The sequence below is a fragment of the Magallana gigas genome, chromosome 3 (assembly GCF_963853765.1).
Source record: "Magallana gigas chromosome 3, xbMagGiga1.1, whole genome shotgun sequence".
In the NCBI taxonomy this organism is placed as follows: domain Eukaryota; kingdom Metazoa; phylum Mollusca; class Bivalvia; order Ostreida; family Ostreidae; genus Magallana; species Magallana gigas.
The window spans coordinates 31,624,731-31,643,370 of record NC_088855.1 but is presented as its reverse complement, the minus strand read 5'-3'; the positions used below and the strand labels follow the sequence as shown (position 1 = coordinate 31,643,370).

General features: G+C 32.4%; 2 protein-coding genes across 4 annotated transcripts; one reads left to right on the top strand and one right to left on the bottom strand.

Moving 5' to 3' along the window:
- Positions 1 to 1,827: 1,827 nt before the first annotated feature.
- On the bottom strand, positions 1,828 to 7,273 carry LOC105319375 (macrophage migration inhibitory factor homolog). Its single transcript, XM_011416892.4, has 3 exons — positions 7,113 to 7,273; positions 2,404 to 2,570; positions 1,828 to 2,138 (listed from the first exon to the last, which is right to left on the bottom strand). The coding sequence occupies exons 1-3, from the start codon at positions 7,218 to 7,220 to the stop codon at positions 2,072 to 2,074; spliced, it is 342 nt and encodes a 113-aa protein (XP_011415194.2). The 5' UTR covers positions 7,221 to 7,273; the 3' UTR covers positions 1,828 to 2,071.
- Positions 7,274 to 7,409: 136 nt separating this feature from the next.
- On the top strand, positions 7,410 to 18,637 carry LOC105319373 (transmembrane protein 134). Of its 3 annotated transcripts, none has more exons than XM_066079334.1 (7): positions 7,410 to 7,644; positions 11,237 to 11,292; positions 13,893 to 14,021; positions 15,006 to 15,082; positions 15,199 to 15,243; positions 16,101 to 16,154; positions 16,539 to 18,637. In XM_066079334.1, the coding sequence occupies exons 1-7, from the start codon at positions 7,486 to 7,488 to the stop codon at positions 16,619 to 16,621; spliced, it is 603 nt and encodes a 200-aa protein (XP_065935406.1). In that variant the 5' UTR covers positions 7,410 to 7,485; the 3' UTR covers positions 16,622 to 18,637. The 3 variants fall into 3 exon arrangements, with proteins under 3 accessions (XP_065935406.1, XP_011415193.1, XP_011415192.1); XM_011416890.4 differs by having other exon boundaries at positions 7,413 to 7,644; positions 13,893 to 13,982; XM_011416891.4 differs by lacking the exon at positions 13,893 to 14,021 and having other exon boundaries at positions 7,412 to 7,644.
- Positions 18,638 to 18,640: the final 3 nt, after the last annotated feature.

Sequence of the window (18,640 nt, the reverse complement as noted above, 5' to 3'; positions counted from 1 at the left end):
TTGAAGCGAGCTGGTAGTTTTTTATCTGGGTCAGAGTTCGACCCCTTTCTTTATTTATGGTTACATTGAAATTAATGTTAAAACGGGCTTGGCCCCTGTGGATAGGAGTACATAGCTGCAGTTCTGTAGCTCTCGGTTTGAAAAAAATTCGATGGACGACCTGGGAGATAGAGTGCCACCTATTGAAAAAAATTGTGTATTTATTGCGCACAAAATATCTTCGCTGTTTATAAAGCGTAAACTGCCCCAAACCATTTTATATCGTATAAAACGAATAAATATTGAATTCATTCCTTAAATAATATTCAATTACCGCATAATTTGTCAATGTTTCCAGCTTTAGTCACGGGAAGGCCTCCTTAATGAGAGCCATGTTATTGATTTGTTTTTCATTCTTACTTATTGTTTTGTTTTTCAATTTTTCTATTTATTATTTATTTTTTTTTTGTATTTTGGTGTTTTTCTACAATATACAATAAAACACACATAGGGCGCTTTCAATTAACGTTGCCCCACCGGCGACGTTATCGGGAAACGGTGACGTTAATGGAACGGTTGGCAACGACACAATGATCCAACGATGACGATTGCAGCTGAAAACTGATACTTATTTCTTCAAATTTGATCCAGAAATTTTGGCTATTTGCAGTTTTAATATATTTCAACGTAGTAGGGCAAATTGTAGTTTTAGAAATACTGTTTTATAACCTGGACGCCATATTGTTTCCTAGTCGGCATCGGTATGTTGCGTTGCCACATTCGCTCGCCGCAACGCGCGTTCCAGCAATCGGCAAGAAAGGCAAATCCGGCGATGCCAGTTAAATGAAAAGCACCCTTATATACGTTCATTAATGTGCCAAAAGTATGTCAGCTTTTCTTTTTTTTTCTATATATTTCTTTGAAAACAAGACTATTAATAGTATTGTTTTCAAAGAAATATATAGGAAAAAAAAGAAAAGCTGACATAATTTTGGCACGTTAGGGTTTTTGATGTTATTTTTTGTCAGATTTAAAAGAAATTTTCATTGATTAAATCAGATTCAATTTGCACTTTTTAACATACATTGAGATAGTTTTTTGAAAACTCATTTGTGAAATACGATATCTCAAACACAACACAAAGATATTTTTCAAGTGCTCTTCTATATATCTTATGCAATATGCAGGCCGAAAATATCTTAATTTGGATTGTGAATATCAAATCTCCAGAACTTCATTATTTATATCAAAGTTTCGTGTTGTTCGCAAAAGTAATGCGTTAAATCGCGTAAGTTTCGTGTTTATTCACAAAAGTAACGCGTTACATGTATATCGCAAAAGTTTCGCGTTTTTCACGAAAAAAAATATTTTATTAGCTACGAAAATGAGCTCAATATACTTTCGTAGGGATAAGAAATTTTGTATTAGGTATGTTAAATATTTCCAGTCCGTTAGAGCTACAAAAGTCATGCATTTTTGGGGGAAAATTTCCCATCAGGATTTCGCCTATCAGAATGTTTTCCATAAGAAACATTTCAACTTTTAACTTTATCTGTGGACACTAGTTTTGCTCTCCTATAGATTCGATTGTCTTGTTCAACTTTGGCTTTAGAAATAGCTAATTATGTTTTATTCTATTCTCTGTGTTAATTAAGGCAAGTTTGGTCTTTTTATTAGAGGTTATGGCTATGGTTTTTTTGCTCTGGTAAGTGATGTAGCCCCTGGGCCTCCTACTAAAGAATTTCACTGAAGATTTGTACATGACTGCAAACCTTAGGAGGAAAAGTAACAAAAACAATAGATTCATTACTTTAAACTTAAGGATAATATAATAACACAACAATCCTCTACATTCGTAATTTATTAATAAGACAATAACTAGCAGGTAAAAAAAATGTTACGCAGAAACATGGCACTTAAAATATTAGCTAATTAAAGCATTTATGAACCTTTGAAGTTCTTCAAATTGTTTCATTTTTAGTGTTGACTTTAAGAACTAAGGTCTATGGATGCACTTTAAATCAGCTGAGCTGCAGTGTCTTTTACTTGTGATTGCCTGTTAAAGGTTTTAATAAACTTCTTCCACATTCTTCTACGCAAATGTTTTTCCATCAAGGGCAACATCCTCTCTTCTCAAGTTTGTAAATGTCACATAAAATCTATAAAGATATAATGAAGAATTGTACACATATTTAATAAAAAATTATTAGTTGTAGACTGTGTTTTACTCTTGTCAAACTTTGTTTCAAGTACATGTACCTTATTCAAAACTAGATGGTTATAGTAATTGAGTCTTTTTAAAATAAATAAGAAAATGTGTATAACCATGCACAGTGTTCTTTTAAAAGAAGTTTTCAATACATTTGACAATATGATATGTTATGAGAGTAATGTTGAAAGACTTAAATCACATCTACACTGTACCTGTTTTGGGGTATGGATAATTTACTTTCCACAAATTTTGCTATGGCTGCTGCATGCTCCTTATTTTTGGCTCCATCTGTAATGTTGTACAACTCTACGCTTGCACAAAGGTCAGATGACCCTCCATGTGTCATCATCTGGCCTGGATGGACCCTCACTGTAACATACTAAAAAAAACCGTTTACCTCTAAGGATGTGGTTGTAATTTGAAATCGCAATAAATGATTCTTATTTCACAAAACTTATCTGGATATTGAAATTTTGTTTGCATATTTAAACAAGAGGCCCATGGGCCACATCGCTCACTTGACCAACAATATGTATGATAAAATCAGCTTAACAGAGTCATAATTCAAACTATCTGGACAATGTAGTATAATATATGTAGATCCTGTATAAATAAAAGTTTATTTTTTCCCTGGATATGTTTATAATCAAGTCCCTTTTCTAAAAGGATGATTTTATAGTCATATCACCTGTTGAGCATTGCAGTTTAAACATTTTTCTAATCCTACATAAAACTCTGAACCCCATGCGAGGCTAAAGAATATTCCAGGGGCCAAAGTCTAAACAATTTGAAAGAATCAGCAGTATGTCAAAATGCTTGCATATAAGTAAAACCATAATTATAACATTTCATTTTTTGTGAATTTTCCTTTGTAAAATTGGAATCCCAATGTGGCCCCACCTTACCCCTCAATATTTTGATTTGAAAGAATTTAAATCTACATTATCTGAGGTTGCTTTCAGTAAAATTAGCAAGTGGTTTTTAGAAAAAGATATTTTAATTTTTTTTCTATAACTATAATCTTATGTAAATCCCCCCCCCCCCCCCCCGACCATGATTTGAACAAACTTGAATCTATCCCACCTGAGGATGCTTTCTCATAAGTTTCAGCTTTCCTGGCTGATTGGTTTCTGAAAAGAAGATTTTAAAAGATTTACACTATATATTCACATGTAAAAGTTCAACCCCCATTGTAACTGACCACCCTACCCAAGGGTCATGATTTTCACAAACTTATATCTAGTATCTAGACTACATAAAGATGCTTCCACACAAGTTTCAGCTTTCCTGGCTGATTATTTCTTAAAAGAAGATTTTTAAATGTTTACTCTATACATGTATATCAGATGTAAGCTTTGACCCCCCCCCCCATTGTGGCCCTACCTTACCCCTGGGGACCATGATTTTAACAAACTTGAATCTACACTACATGAGGATGCTTCCACTCAAGTTTCAGCCTTTTTGTCCAAATGGTTTTTGAGAAGAAAATTTTAAAAGATATACACTATATATTACAATGTAAGCTTTGAACACCCCCCCCCCCCCCCCCCCCCCATTAGGGCCCCACCTTACCCCCGGGGACCATTATTTTAACAAACTTGAATCTACAAAACATGAGGATGCTTTCACACAAGTTTCAGCTTTTCTGTCCATATGGTTTTTGAGAAGAAAATTTTAAAAGATATACACTATATATTCCTATGTAAAAAGTACGACCCTCTATTGTGGCTCCTCCATTCCTCTGGGGGTCATTGTTTTCACAACTATAAATCTACACTACATGAGAATGCTTCCACACAAATTTCAGCTTTCCTGGCTGATTATTTCCAAGAAGAAGATTTTTAAAGATTTACTCTATATATTCCAATGTAAAAGTTCAACCGCCCCCCCCCCCCCCCCCCCCAATGTGGCCCCATCTTACCCCCGGGGACCATGATTTCAACAAACTTGAATCTACACTATCTGAGGATGCTTCCACACAAGTTTCAGCTTTTCTGACCAAATGGTTTTTGAGAAGAAATTTTTAAAAGATACACAATATATTCCTATGTAAAAGTATGACCCCCATTGTGGCCCCAACCTACCCCCGGGGACCATAATTTTAACAAACTTGAATCTACACTACATGAGGATGCTTCCACACAAGTTTCAGCTTTCCTGGCTGATTGGTTGCTAAGAAGAAGATTTTTAAAGATTTACTCTATATATTCTATATAAAATTTCAACCCCCCATTGTGACCCCACCTTACCCCCGGGGACATTGATTTAAACAAACTTGAATCTACACTATCTGAAGATGCTTCCACACAAGTTTCAGCTTTTCTGGCCGAATGGTTTATGAGAAGAAGATTTTTGAAAAATATCAACAAATTTTCAATAAATCCTAATTATCTCCCATTGAAAGAAAGCATGGCCCTTCATTTTAACAAACTTGAATCCCCTTCACCCAATGATGCTTTGTGGCAAGCTTGGTTGAAATTGGCCCAGTGGTTCCAGAGAAGAAGTTGAAAATGTAAAAAGTTCACAGACAGACAGACGGACGGACGCCGGACAAAAAGTGATCAGAAAAGCTCACTTGAGCTTTCAGCTCAGGTGAGCTAAAAACCTGTAACCTGCTACATGTATCCAGATAATTCCTGACAAAAAGTATAGTAGTGCTAAGATAACATGACCCAGCCTGCACACACCTGGCCAGATACTAGTGCTGTGAAACATACAGATTTTCATGACAAATAGCAATAAACGATCAGTTGGGAATCTTGGGAATCAAAAATGTCCTCATGGGAAGGGAGTTTAAAAGATACATGTAAATAAATTTTATTTTTTAGGGAGTGGGGCTAGGAGGTATGTTTCAAGGTAACTTTACTATGTGAATATAAATTTGATTTCCCCTCCACCCATCTTTAGATCTGCACACATGGATGATTAGTTTATGTTGGTACAAGGCAAAAATTGACTATCTAGTCATATGTATGTTATCACATACGAGATTGGTAATAACAGTGCATGTATGTACTATTCCATTATGTCACTGTATTTCTGGGGAGCTCTCCGGGTAGCCTTGTTTAACATTTATTTATGGGTTATGTTTTCAACATGTTTGCCACTTTGGATGAATTGCAATTAGTAGTTCTTGCTGTGATTCAAATGCCTATCTACCAGTATGTTCCCTCCAAGTGAGCTTGTGACTATATAAAACTGATAAACTGTTTATCAAGTTAGCTGAGAATGCCTTGGGGTTTTTTTTAATCATGTATCCCATTTATACGAAAGACGAATAGGGCCACTTAAAAAAATATTTTTATCTCGTAATTACGAGAAAAGATCTCGTAATTACGAGTTAATTATCTCGTTCTTACGAGAAAAGATCTCGTAATTACGAGAAAAGTTCTCATAGTTACGTGAAAAGATCTCGTTATTACGAGAAAAGATCTCGTTATTACGAGTTAATTATCTCGTTATTACGAGAAAAGATCTCGTTATTACGAGTTTATTATCTCGTTATTACGAGAAAAGATCTAATTTAAAATGGCGCATTTCATTATTCTTTTCTTTTTATGTAAAGGATATGAACTACTGCAATGTCTATTAATATACACTAACTTTGCATGATCATCGTTTAAAATGCATAATATGATATAAAATTGGACCAAGCAGTTTTAAAGAAATTTCAGAAAAATTAGCTTAGCAGATTGATTAATAAATTCATTGAACTATTTGTCAAAAATTAAGAAGGATACGTGTAATTTGTTTTCAGACTCCAAAATGTTAATATACAAAATTAATTATCTTCAATATACATGTAGGTTGTGTATGAACATATAAAACACAAATTCGGGTAAATCCTGTATATCCATATCCATGACTGAAACTATATAGTCATTAAAGTTATCTGTAACTAATAAAATTGTGTTTTTACGACTATAGGACTACCTGGTATTTACTTCGGAGTGGGATTATAATATATAAAAGTTGAATAGAAAAATTACATGAAGTTCTTTCCTTTTATTAATATAAGATAAAATGTCAAATCCAATCATTTTGATATGTAGAAATTAATGAATAATGATCATTGTTATTTTTAAATATTTGATCAAAATTGAAAGTGTGATCCACTCGAATCCTTTTCAGAAACGCACCATTTTATATAGATCTTTTCTCGTAATAACGAGATCTTTTCTTGTAATAACGAGAAAATTAACTCGTAAAAACGAGAAAATTATCTCGTAATAACGAGAAAATTATCTCGTAATAACGAGATAATTAACTCGTAATAACGAGATAATTAACTCGTTATTACGAGATCTTTTCTCGTAATAACGAGATAATTAACTCGTAATAACGAGATCTTTTCTCGTAATTACGAGATAAAAATATTTTTTTATGTGGCCCTATTCGGCTTTCGTACATTTAGCTGTAAAACAAGGTTAAATATCCTAAATACATATTTTGAATATGTATTTTAAAAATAACAAGTATTTTAACCAAAAAAAGTGTGTTGATTTAATCAGTTAATTGGTCCCAGAACTCAGGCATATAGGAGACCCTTTCCCCAAAACATTCAAAATTCTAATTGTGTGTGTACGTGTGTGTGTGTGTGTGTATGGGGGGGGGGGGGGTAAGGGGGGTAGCAACTCAATCCACCCCTCCCCCTCCAGTGCTCATGCACTACGCAATTTGTCAGGAAGATGTTTAATTTTTTGGTTCAAACCAATAAAAAAAAGTATGTATTCAATTTCTTAAATTATAACCCAAATAGACTATTATGTATATTGTTCCATTTCGGAAACTGATCCCAACTAGTTCACTGCAGATTATATCAGTTCGATTATGAGCATGATGAGGTGACTGCATGAGGACTGAAGTCCATGCGTTTCATGTTCAAGCGAGATAACACACAAAGAAAAAAATGACAGCATACTGATTCTGGTTTCCCTAGCTGGTTTGCCAAAAAAGCAGACGCCTGTTGCAGGAAATCTCCTGGAACTTTGTCATTTGGCAAGTTAGTGTACACGGCAAAAGTAGGCATGTTTAATGATTATTTCCCTTTAGTGAGGTTTTATATCGCTTATATCATTCAGTATTTTTGATAGGTCATGTGATCATGCAAAATAAAACATAAAATATGCTTCCATGTTACGAATTATTTATATCAGATAATTTCATTGCCAATTTTAATCTTGAATAGTATTGATAACTCGTAGAACAAGTAAACTTATCTGACTATTTTTGTTGACCTAAGGGGCAGTTATGGTTGGAGATGTCAATAATCTATTCACAAAATTCACAAAAAGATGAACAAAGATAAATTCAACATCGAAGACGCATTTGAATCGGACGAAGATGAAAAGATTCGGGTTTATGGCGCTACAAAACAAACACCTGTAAAAGGTCCCAAAAATAGGGAGAAAATCAGCTCTACCTCCGATGAAATACCTTTGACGGAATGTCAGGTAAGTTGATATTAAGTTGCATTGTTGTACAGTGCAGTATTCATACTTTTTACATGTTTGATCAACATAAACAGTTAGAAACCGATGCATAAGCTAGTACTAATTTGTGGTCACTGGCTTGGTATTGTAAATACTTTTCGACCATGATATTGACTTGAAAGTGAAAGGGTGTCATATGTATTCTAAAATAACTATGGTTGGTTGATTCGTGTATTTCAAAATCCAAATATTCACATGATACTAGAAATTTAAGGCATATACATTTTCTTTAATTTATTATTAAATTATGTGTCTAAAAATTGTCTTAAAATGTTTTCAAGTTTATAGAATCTTTCTCCAAATAAAATTCATGTGTACACATGGAAATATAATTATCAGATTATTGATGGCTGAAAGAATGTCGGAATCAAAAATATACAGTAAAAATCGTCATAAAACAATATTTTCACTAGATTTAAGAAATTTATATTTGTTTTTTCATATTATTGTGTGGATTAAATGAAGTCTAGGGACTGATTACATTGATCCCCTGGTACCTACATTGTAATTCGAAGGTGCTAATTATGAATGTTCTACAATATCTACCCTGGCTAATATCCAAGCCCATCCCAGTCTACCATTCATTGATTACGTTCTATTCCTTTAGTTTATTGTACGTCTTACGCGTTTTCAAAGCCATGCAATATATGCTCTTTCTATATTTCTGTTAATTGATACTATTAGATACCACGTAGTTATTGTTCAACATATATATTTTGCATATAAAGCACCAAATGATGTAAAGGGGAAAATAAATCAGAAATGAAAAATGCAATATGATACCATATAAATAGCCTCAGAACATAACTGTTAGTAAACATAAGCTATTAAGCTTGTAGATTGATGTATAGTTACAAAACTTTGCCATTGCCATTAAGTTAAGGAGGCTTGATGGTCAACAAATTAACCATCAGATCTATCTATATATATATATAGAATTTTAAGATATGATTTATTATGCATTAAACTGTTTTAAAATTAGTAAAGGAAAAGTTCATGTATTTCAATTAAATGTGCATAACTTGAAAATGATGAGAGATAATAACGTAGGGTCTTCAGAATCATACATTGACTGTTACAGGCAAGATGTTACAGGCAAGATATGGGGTATATTAGATCTGGCCCCAGGGGTCATCTTCACCCCCCAGGATTTAGAAATGCCCAAATATATTGAAATCAGTTGAGATCCTGTCCCCATGTATAACCACTTATATTTTTATCCTTGTGTCATGGAGCATCAAATATGGTGTCTAGGTCATGAGCCCCGGGGGTGGTCCTGATCCCCATGAAACAGAAAATAACCAAATATCTTCAAAACGGTTGAGATATCACCCCTAATTATTATATATTCAAATAATAAGTTTTGAGATCTCAACCCCTAAACCATATATATTCTTGTTCCTTGTGTCAAGGGGAATTAAATAGTATGTAGGTCATGAGCCATAGGGGTAGTCCTGACCCTCCTTGAATGCCCCGGTTAGAATTCCATCTTGTTTACCTTTTTAATGCTTTAAGCAAGTCCAGATGAATTTCTTGTAAATCATCTTCTTTAAAATACATATAAAAGCTAGATGTCCTCAACATGTATCAGTATCTTATAATATACCATCATCGATCAGGCTTAAAAAGAAAACAAAATAACCCATTTATCAGTTAATCTGTATAGTAACATATTCTTATGTTACAAAAAAATTGATCAAGGTCATAAATTATGCATATTAGATAAACTTGATGTCATTCTGATTTCTTCCATGCTTTTAAATTTTATGCTTTAAAAAATACTCAAAAAACATATTTAATAAGCTACTCATACGTTGTTTATTAGGTGAAGTGAAGTTTGTGGTACCTGGTATATGTATACCGTTAATAATTATTGTATATCAATGGAAAATTTATCTCATTAATCATTAACTAGGCCACCCATTCAAAGTTATAGGACCTGGTATGTCGTTGAAAGTATATATTTTCTGTAAGTTACAGGAAATTGCAGATTATGTATGTTAAAAGTCATGTAACAATTACCGGTATATGCAAGCATATCATATTTTAAAAAAGGAAGTACTTGCAAAAAAATAAGGAATTTAAAGTGTAATTTATATAGTAGAATTTGTGAACTTGTGCAAAAAGTTTGAAAAAATCAAATTAACTTGGTTTTTGTTTATTTCATCATGATAAATTTCCTCTGTGTGTTAATCAAGAGCAAAAAAATACCATTTTTTTAATGATAAATATTTACTGTCTGGAAATATTGATAAGGCAATTAATTGATTGATTGTTCCTGTCCTCCAGATGCCAGGTAATAATGAATGGCTGTATGAAAGTCTTTGCTTTCAATTGTCAATAGTTTTCTCTATTTGCAATGTTTATAGATTTGTCCAGTATAAATTTACGTATGACACCAAAATAGTTTCTCTGTTTGCAGAATTTACATTTTCTATAAAAATTTACACGTGATATCATATTTATTATTCTCAATATATATACTGCTACACTTCGGTACTCTATACTAATAAAGATATAAATGTTTTGTAGTATCTTAATTTTGTCTTTGAAAAACAAAATTATAGCATTATGAATAACACATGCCTTTTTAATGTGAGTATATTGTAAACTTATTATATTTGGCGTGTACGATATTTGGTGGCAATTAGTTTTTGAACAAGTTGGCATAGATTTGAATTAGGGTTTTCCTGAATGTGACTATATGCATGGCATTTGGCAATGTACTTGATTTAGTGGAAGCCGCATTCCGCCAAAAGCATTAAATAGAATATACACAGCCAAATGTAGTACATCTGCAGTATATTGAAACTAATGTCATTTATCAGTACAGGTTTTTGAATAATTAGAAATTAATGAAAACTGATGCTTAGTAGCCATTCTGACCACAATATACATATAAAGCTGCATCATTGACCAATATGTTGTACTATTACACTGATGTATAAGTACTTTTGTCCATGTTGCACTGTGTTTGTTCTTGGACCATTTCTGTGTTATTATTCTATTGAATTTCTCCCCCAGACTGCTTTCATTTATAGCCAAGCACACAATAAACAGCATTGATTATTTGTTTATTGGTCGGTGTTTGTAGTACAGCGGTACTAATGTGGAACAGACATGTGCTGACCAACATGTCATCATGATCATAACAGAGAGAGAGATTGAGAGAGAAAGAGAGAGATTTTCATTTATTTATAGTCAAACACATAATTAAAAGCATTGATTATCTCAGTGCTTATTGGAATATATTGTAGTACTGCTATTTACTGTGAGCTGTACTCATGTAACTGACAAGTGCTGACCACCCTATATCATATGTGTGTGTGTGTGTGTGTGAGAGAGAGAGAGAGAGAGAGAGAGAGAGAGAGAGAGAGAGAGAGAGAGAGAGATTTCTTCAAATTTTATGATAAGAAAAGAATGCAAGGAAGGAAGTGAGTAATTGTACATACATATTATCAAACGTATAACAACATGTCACTGCCTTCCCATGCACATGCTGTTAAGGAGAATATATGTAATAGGTTAACTGTGAATAAGAAATTTTTTGTAGTATGACGGTCAAGGCTACAGTGAACAGCAGTTGATGGGGAGCAGCCAAAAACCAGGGTAAGGTTCCAAAACTTGCTCAGTTTATTTTATTTTTATTCTTAATTGGCATTTGTGGTGTTAAAATTGCAGGTTAACGACTTAAAATGTTTGTTAATTATTGAAGACAAAGGTACATGTATGTTATGAAGGTTGCTGAAAGTGGTTTTATTCTAATAATATACTAGTCATTTTTGTCTACTTAATGATATGTAAAGGAGTTTATGTCATGAATTTTCAAAAAAATTTACTGCAGGTTTTATTTCTCATTAAAACAAACAATAAATTTAGCTCAGGGAAATAAACTCAAGCAAAAGCAGCTGTAATTACTAGCAGATGTTAAATTGCTTGAAACAATGAGAAGGACAAAATTGGATACAAACTAATAATTTTTTGTATGTGCTAATGAACAGAAAATGTAAATTCCACCGTGGAAGCAATTTACTCTGTAAAAAACGTAATACCATGGGTAAATGCCTGCAGGTTATGACAGCAAGAAGAGTAGGGCTACTCTATGATTGAACATATAATAAGGCTTTGTTATTATTATCGCCCAATAATGAAGCCAGTAATGGATCTGCAGGTTGCAAGATGATGGCAGAGGAGAGCGTTATTTGTATATGTAAGCGAGGAAAATCATAGCAGTCCTATAGTTACAGAATAGAGAACCTTGTACTTACTTGTACCAGCATGTGTAGACTAATTGTGTTAAAAGAACTGAAACTATTCTGGAGAAAAAAAGTAATTTTTGACTGTTGATATTAAGAGCATGGAGGAAAGTTGGTTTGGAATTTATTGGGTGAAGGTGTTTTTTATTTCTTGGAGCTCTAATTGTTAAAGCATGGATTCAAATTTTCAATCAAGCAACAAGATGTGAGTAGCATTTTCCAAGGGTTTCATCTATTAAAAACTCAGACAAGTTTATGCTGAGAAATTTTAAAAAGCCTGTATGTTCAAATATCCCAATGAATTGGTTTAATTGATTAAATATTTTTAAAAACTGCCATTACATAACCATTACCGATACTGAAGAGAAAAATAAGTATTTCTTCTACCATTATTGACACTTAAAAGCATGTCATTGCTGTTTTAAAAGAGATGCATTCATCTTTTACTCTAGGAATATCAGTTTTTCTGTGAGAGTATAAATCCGATGGCCTCAGTTTTACAGTTCTACATTGACTGTGTATGGTATTGGATTCATCATTAGCACTTTTGATAATTGATCTTGCAAAATTGGTCTTGGTTATACTTAAATTATCACGCAGGCTAGAAAAAAATCTGTAATATTTTCATTATTTTTAGATTGATTCTTTAAACTGTCTTATACGAGAGTTTAAAGACATTGGTGAATATATTACACTCCAGCTTGCTTAAATTCATAAGCTTTTTTTTACAACAAGCTCATTAACTGCAAATGTTTGCAGTGATTTGTATGATGGAGTAGTTGATTGAGTGATTTTTATAGTTTGGTTGAGAACTATTGTTGATAATGCATATGCAGTTTAAAATTGTTTGACTGAGAACTCTTGATACAACTCAGGCACGTAGCATCGTTTTTGAAAGTGGGGGGGGGGGCCAGACCCATTCAAAAAATATTGACAAGCAGAAGAAAAAAAAAGGGAAATTTAAAGTTTCCAAAAATCTTAAAAATCATAATCCGGGGGGGGGGGGGGGGGGGGGGGGGGGGTAATATTCAATTTGACTACTCATTTCCTTATTTTCATATCAATTTTTTACTTACTTCAAAAAATGTGGTGGGGGGGGGGGGGGCAACTCCATTATAATTCATTTTTTTATATAAAAATTGAAAAAAATTTCTTGCTGCGAGAAAAAGTGGGGGGGGGCCAGGCCCCCCCCCTGATGCTACGTGTCTGCAACTTTGTGTATATCTGTGGCTTCTTGATAGTAAATGAAGTTTATATTTTCATTTTTCAATGCTATAAAGCTTTGCTTTGACTGGTTTTTGGCTGTTAACAGTTAGCAACTGGGCCTTTTTGTTGCACTGCCAGATGCCAAGTTAAGCAAGGTCTAGCTAATATTAATGAAGACCCACAATGCATAAGCCTTAGAGCTTAGCAATGACCATGTATATTATATTACATACTGTCATAAAACTTGAAATGTAGTAATTAAAATCAATGCAAACTCTGATTATATCATGTGCCCAAATCATGATTGATAATTGTAATCATATCTATGCTTTTTCTATAATATATGCAAATTGTATCTTGATTCAATAATTATAGTATAGCAGTATATTACTGGAGTTATTTCCCTTGTAGTTTCAGTATATTTGCACTCTGACATCAGTATTATAAATAAATTACTAATAAAATGAACTGTTAGATGACTAACTGAAGAGGAAGTAAAGAATGAACTTAGTATGTTGTAAACATCACATGGATATGTAATCTCCAATATCAATTAAGATGCTAGAAATTGTGATTCCTATGAATGTATAGTGAAAGAAACAATTGTTCGATTCCAAGCAATACCATATACTAGAACCTGTATTTTCTTTTTGCAAACATCATATCAGCTAGTTTGAATTTGTTATGCTACAATTGCATGCTTGGTTGAGGGTTGTTTTATTTCTACTAACACATTTCTTTTTCCAGCAATCCACTGGCGAGGGCATCCGGAGTCTCTGATCACACGAGTTGGTCAGGGGAGACTGTAGTATCCTCCAAATCGTCAAAGGAGCCACGGTACTGCCATCTGTGTAAACACAAATCAAACCCAAGCAGGTCGTTGTGTGACAAAGTTTGAATTAGGGTCATATACCATTAGATATGGCTTGACAGGTGTGATCAAGTACTTCGACAGGTGTGTCCAAGTACCTGTAGAATTTTATGGTCACTCTAGAAGTGTAAATTATACAGTTAGATACATGTGTAATTCAGAAACTCGATCTAGATGAGGGTTGACTTTTCGATTCATTAGATGTATCAATCAGACATACCTATAGATGAAGGCAATGATAGTAATTTAATAATGATGTATAAGTTATTGTTTAACAAACATGCAGTGAGGAATCAAGAAAATTAACACTCCTGTCTGTATCCAGCAATTTGTTGAACAAAACATGATGATTTAAAATAAAATTCAGGTTCATTAACGATAATCATAAAGTAAGTAAGAAGTAAGTAATTGTTTATTTAAGTGTCACATGCCAAAATTACAAGTAAAATTTCATATAGTTACAATACATAAAATATTGGCACCCTGCCTTAAAAGACATGAGAATCTAAAAATAGGATAGGTTATGCCCTTTTGCCTTAAAAGTAAAACATACAGCAAAATTATAAAATATCAGCATGTTTCCTTCTTTTATACATTAAAACAAGTGTTTTGGTTAACATGTCTTGTACATTTGAATTATTCATAAATTTATTTGATTTAAACAAAATATTTGTAAAATTTCTAAAATACATGTAAAGTAGAAACGCATGAAAGAGTTTCTAAAAACTTGCGTTGTATTCCCAACAAAAAAATATCGGTGTAAATACTTACTGATAAACAATAAAGTAAGCATGACAAAATATTGATGATGTATAAAGTCAGTGTACGAAATATACACTTTTCCAACAACACCCCCTTAAAAAAACAAACACACAAAAAAAGCAATAACATCAAAGTTAACAGATTACAATATATTTCATTCTAATCTGGAAATGTATTTGTTTGTTGACCAAAAAAAAATATTTCCAATTCGCTTAACTTATTTATAGGTGGTGGAGACATCCCAAAATTAAAGAGAACTACAAAACAGTTTGTGGAGCTATTCTATTGACTGTTGTGGGAGCCGGTAAGCTATCTAATCTTTAATGTTCTTTGTGCATTGTACATCTGCATTTTAATTTGATTGCAATTTAACTCTTGTTGAAAGCAATTTCTTCAAAGATTACATTTTTTGCTCTACAGCCTTGTTCTTGGTTGGGATTGGTATCGTGGCGTCACCAGATCGAGGTATAATCGTTGTTTCACAACCCCAATAATGTATATCCTGCGTTTTAACTTTCAAATACTGTAATATTGATTTAGTACTCGGCTCTATTGTTCGTCAATTGGAAATAGATGTATGTATCCATACTCGCATGTATTAAGCTGTCAAACGAAAAGAAATTATGAATTCTAAACTTTAAAAGTTTTGCATGGTCACGAATTTGAGTGTCAGTTGTAGGGTTATGACCAAGATTCAGGGCTCACGATTTTTATGTTTTGTAAATAAGGTTTATACCATGTTTTTGTATAATATATTGGTTCATTATACGTTAAAGGTTTTTTTTTTACCTGGTTTTTCTATTTGCTGATTAGTTTTGAATAGGAGTAAACAGTTCCTAGCAATTGTCACATTCATTTTAGGTATAAATTTGGAAAATTCCAAATGTTAACAAAAACATGACCTGAACTTTGTTTACATACTTTGTGAGCTTTGTATCTCACTTATAACTCGACGACTGAAGCTCAAATTTTGGTTGACTATTAGAAAAACCTTACTAAAGCATTATAAACAATGGAAGTGGAAAAATAAATTTTGATCAAAATCTTGACCATGCTCCTTTAATGATGTACATGTACTGCGGATTTGGGTTCCAATATTCGGTATTTTGCGTTGACTTCATACTTTCTAAGAAAACGTTACTTTGCTTTATATTTCATGTTAGAGATGCATTGGAAAACATTTTTCATCTTCTTAACATCTTTCTAGTTCACACCTATCATTTCTTGTACAGATGTAAACCACGCGTTTAGAGTGCTTGTTTTGTTTAGAGAATGCAATGCTCTAGTTTGTATCTTGTAGATTCCATGTTCTTCTGTTGCAGGTCTCCACTGTTTAGTGTTCTTTATTGGGGGCGTGTTGTGTCTTATTCCAGGAGGTAAGTGTTGGACAGGAAGACATTATATACCTATTTACTGGCTATGAGGACGATAGCACGTTCATTGTTCCCAGAGACAGCAACTATTTCACGAGGAGAAGCCAAGGGAAATAGTTGCTGTCGAGTATATCCATTTATGAACGATGTAACCATTATATATTATAGGTATAATGAAAAAAAAGCCATTGCCATTTAATGGGCTAAATAATGTATATGAAAATATTTTAAAAAATGAATGGGTAATACTATGTATAAAAATATTTAACAAGTAGATATTGATTTGGTTTTGTCAATGTCTTTATGAAACACAGCATTTGGTGTAAATACTGGTATATCGTTTTGAATGTATATCTTGCCTTTAACTTCCTTTGCTTTTTCTTTCAGTGTATCACGTGGTGTATATAATTCTAGCTATAAACGGCGTCGGTGGATACAACCTGTATAATTTACCTGTGTTCAACACATAGCAAAGATTGTTGATCGCCTAAAAAAAATTGTTCAGTGCTGTGTCAAAAACAGATTAAATATGCTGGATATTTGATTATGTTCAATGACAACTCACAAAAAAGGAATGTTCGAAAAAAAGTAGGACATTGTGTTCACCTTAATTTTTTTGCAATATTATTTATATTTACACATTGTTCAGAGGTTGTATTTTTCATTTATTGTATGAGAATTTATGGCATCTATCACCTTATTCATGATTTTTATGCTCTGATTTGCGCAGCTTTATATTGTTTATTTTTTTTCATTTACACTCTGTGTTATTATTTTATTAATTACATGTAACTATATTTATTTGTCTATAATTTCTTAAAGGTAAATCTGATTATTTATTTTTCTCTTGCAACATTAATGAGATTAAGTTTTATTTGTTTGAAAAACTTCAAGATTAATACACGTACATTATGTTAAAATGGTGTATAGTAAATGCAGGATTTTCAAGAGGTTTCACATTAATTGGATTGAATGAATAAGATTAATTTGGATTTCTTTTTACTTTGATTTACCATGAAAACCATATACAATGTTAAAAAGTTTTTTTTTCTGAAATTGACACAAAACGATGTTTGTTAAATATTTATAAAAACTTCATTTTGAAAAAAAACAAACCATTTTTTAAGAGAATATGCTAGAGCAAATATGGTATACATAAGCCTTCTGAAGGGCAAAAGCTCAAAAATCTTTATAAGGAACATGTACATGTATTTAGCTCAATGTTTAGTCGTAGTACAATTCATACATGTAGCATTATCTACCGCTAATTGGTTTGCCAAAAACGTTGACCAGTCATACACATACTTTGATAGACAGAATAATACTGCTGTAGAAATTATATTGTAATTATTTTATTTTTAAGTGCATTTAGCACAAAGTACATGTAAATTAAAACACAAATTTAGACATTGCAGAAGGTTGAATATGCTTGCAACTACATTGTTCAAAGTAGTTTTGGAGTAATATTCTAATTTTAAATTGCAAAGTAGATTTTTCATTTTCCGGTTTTTGAATTAGTTCGTTTGGGATATATTGGTAATTTAAAATTCTTTGAATTGCACTTCTTAAAGGACTTGGACACGATCTGACTTAAAATTTTCAAATTTTATTTTTCCATTTTCAATGTTTATACTGATAAATATAGAAATTCATAATGCTATGTCAAAATTTGAAAGTCAAATATCAAGTTATAAGCAAGTTACAGAGTTCATAATTCTTTGTTTTGTAAACAAAGCTCGAATATTTTCATTTTTACATATGTGTTGTATTGGTGCAAGTTTCAATCATATATATCTTTCTTTTGTTGATAATAGTATTTATGAAGATACTGAATTTGTATAAATTGTTTTTACACGTAATTTTGTCTAAGAAATGGTAATTCTCTACATTACATTTTTTGTAAACGACTATTAGACTCGAGCTTTGTTTACATAACAACCAATTCTTACCCCTGTATCTCGCTCGTAACTTGACTTTAACGTTCAAAATTTTGGTCGATCATTTAAAATGCACCAGTAAACCATTTTACACATAAAAACTAAAAATAAAATTTTTGACCTCAAATCATATCCAAGTCCCTTTAAAGAATACGTTTTAGTGTATTTTTAGCCATGCCAGTTATTTCATCTTGCACCCTCAATAAAGATGTTTTTTGCAGACTTGCACAACTAATATCAAATTGATACTAATCGGATTAGTGCTCATGACAACTTTACATTTTTTTAATGTTGACTTGAGATCAATTTTCTTGCTGCAGGACATTTTCTAATGAAAAAATTGTAAGTGTCAAATTTTTTGGGTTGGTATTTCGCTCCTCCTTTTTATTGTTGTTTTGTTGATATTTGTGCCCTTTTTTTGTGACTTCGAACATCTGTGATATTTACATTCTGTAACCACTGACCAATAGATTACACTTGCTGTTGGAAAATGTTTTGTCATAAAAAAATAGTTCTAGAAAATAAAAACTTTGACGAGAAATACATGTTTTA

What these genes read in the sequence shown, in the direction of transcription:
- LOC105319375 (XM_011416892.4), bottom strand. Translation starts at nt 7,220, where the DNA reads ATGCCTACTTTTGCCGTGTACACTAACTTGCCAAATGACAAAGTTCCA. An exon ending in AGCTAGGGAAACCAGAATCA is followed by an intron (nt 2,571 to 7,112) that starts GTATGCTGTCAT and finishes GGTTTTTTTTAG; the next exon opens with TATGTTACAGTGAGGGTCCA. An exon ending in TTATCCATACCCCAAAACAG is followed by an intron (nt 2,139 to 2,403) that starts GTACAGTGTAGA and finishes ATATCTTTATAG; the next exon opens with ATTTTATGTGACATTTACAA.
- LOC105319373 (XM_066079334.1), top strand. Translation starts at nt 7,486, where the DNA reads ATGAACAAAGATAAATTCAACATCGAAGACGCATTTGAATCGGACGAA. An exon ending in GGGAGCAGCCAAAAACCAGG is followed by an intron (nt 11,293 to 13,892) that starts GTAAGGTTCCAA and finishes TTCTTTTTCCAG; the next exon opens with CAATCCACTGGCGAGGGCAT. An exon ending in ATTGACTGTTGTGGGAGCCG is followed by an intron (nt 15,083 to 15,198) that starts GTAAGCTATCTA and finishes TTTGCTCTACAG; the next exon opens with CCTTGTTCTTGGTTGGGATT.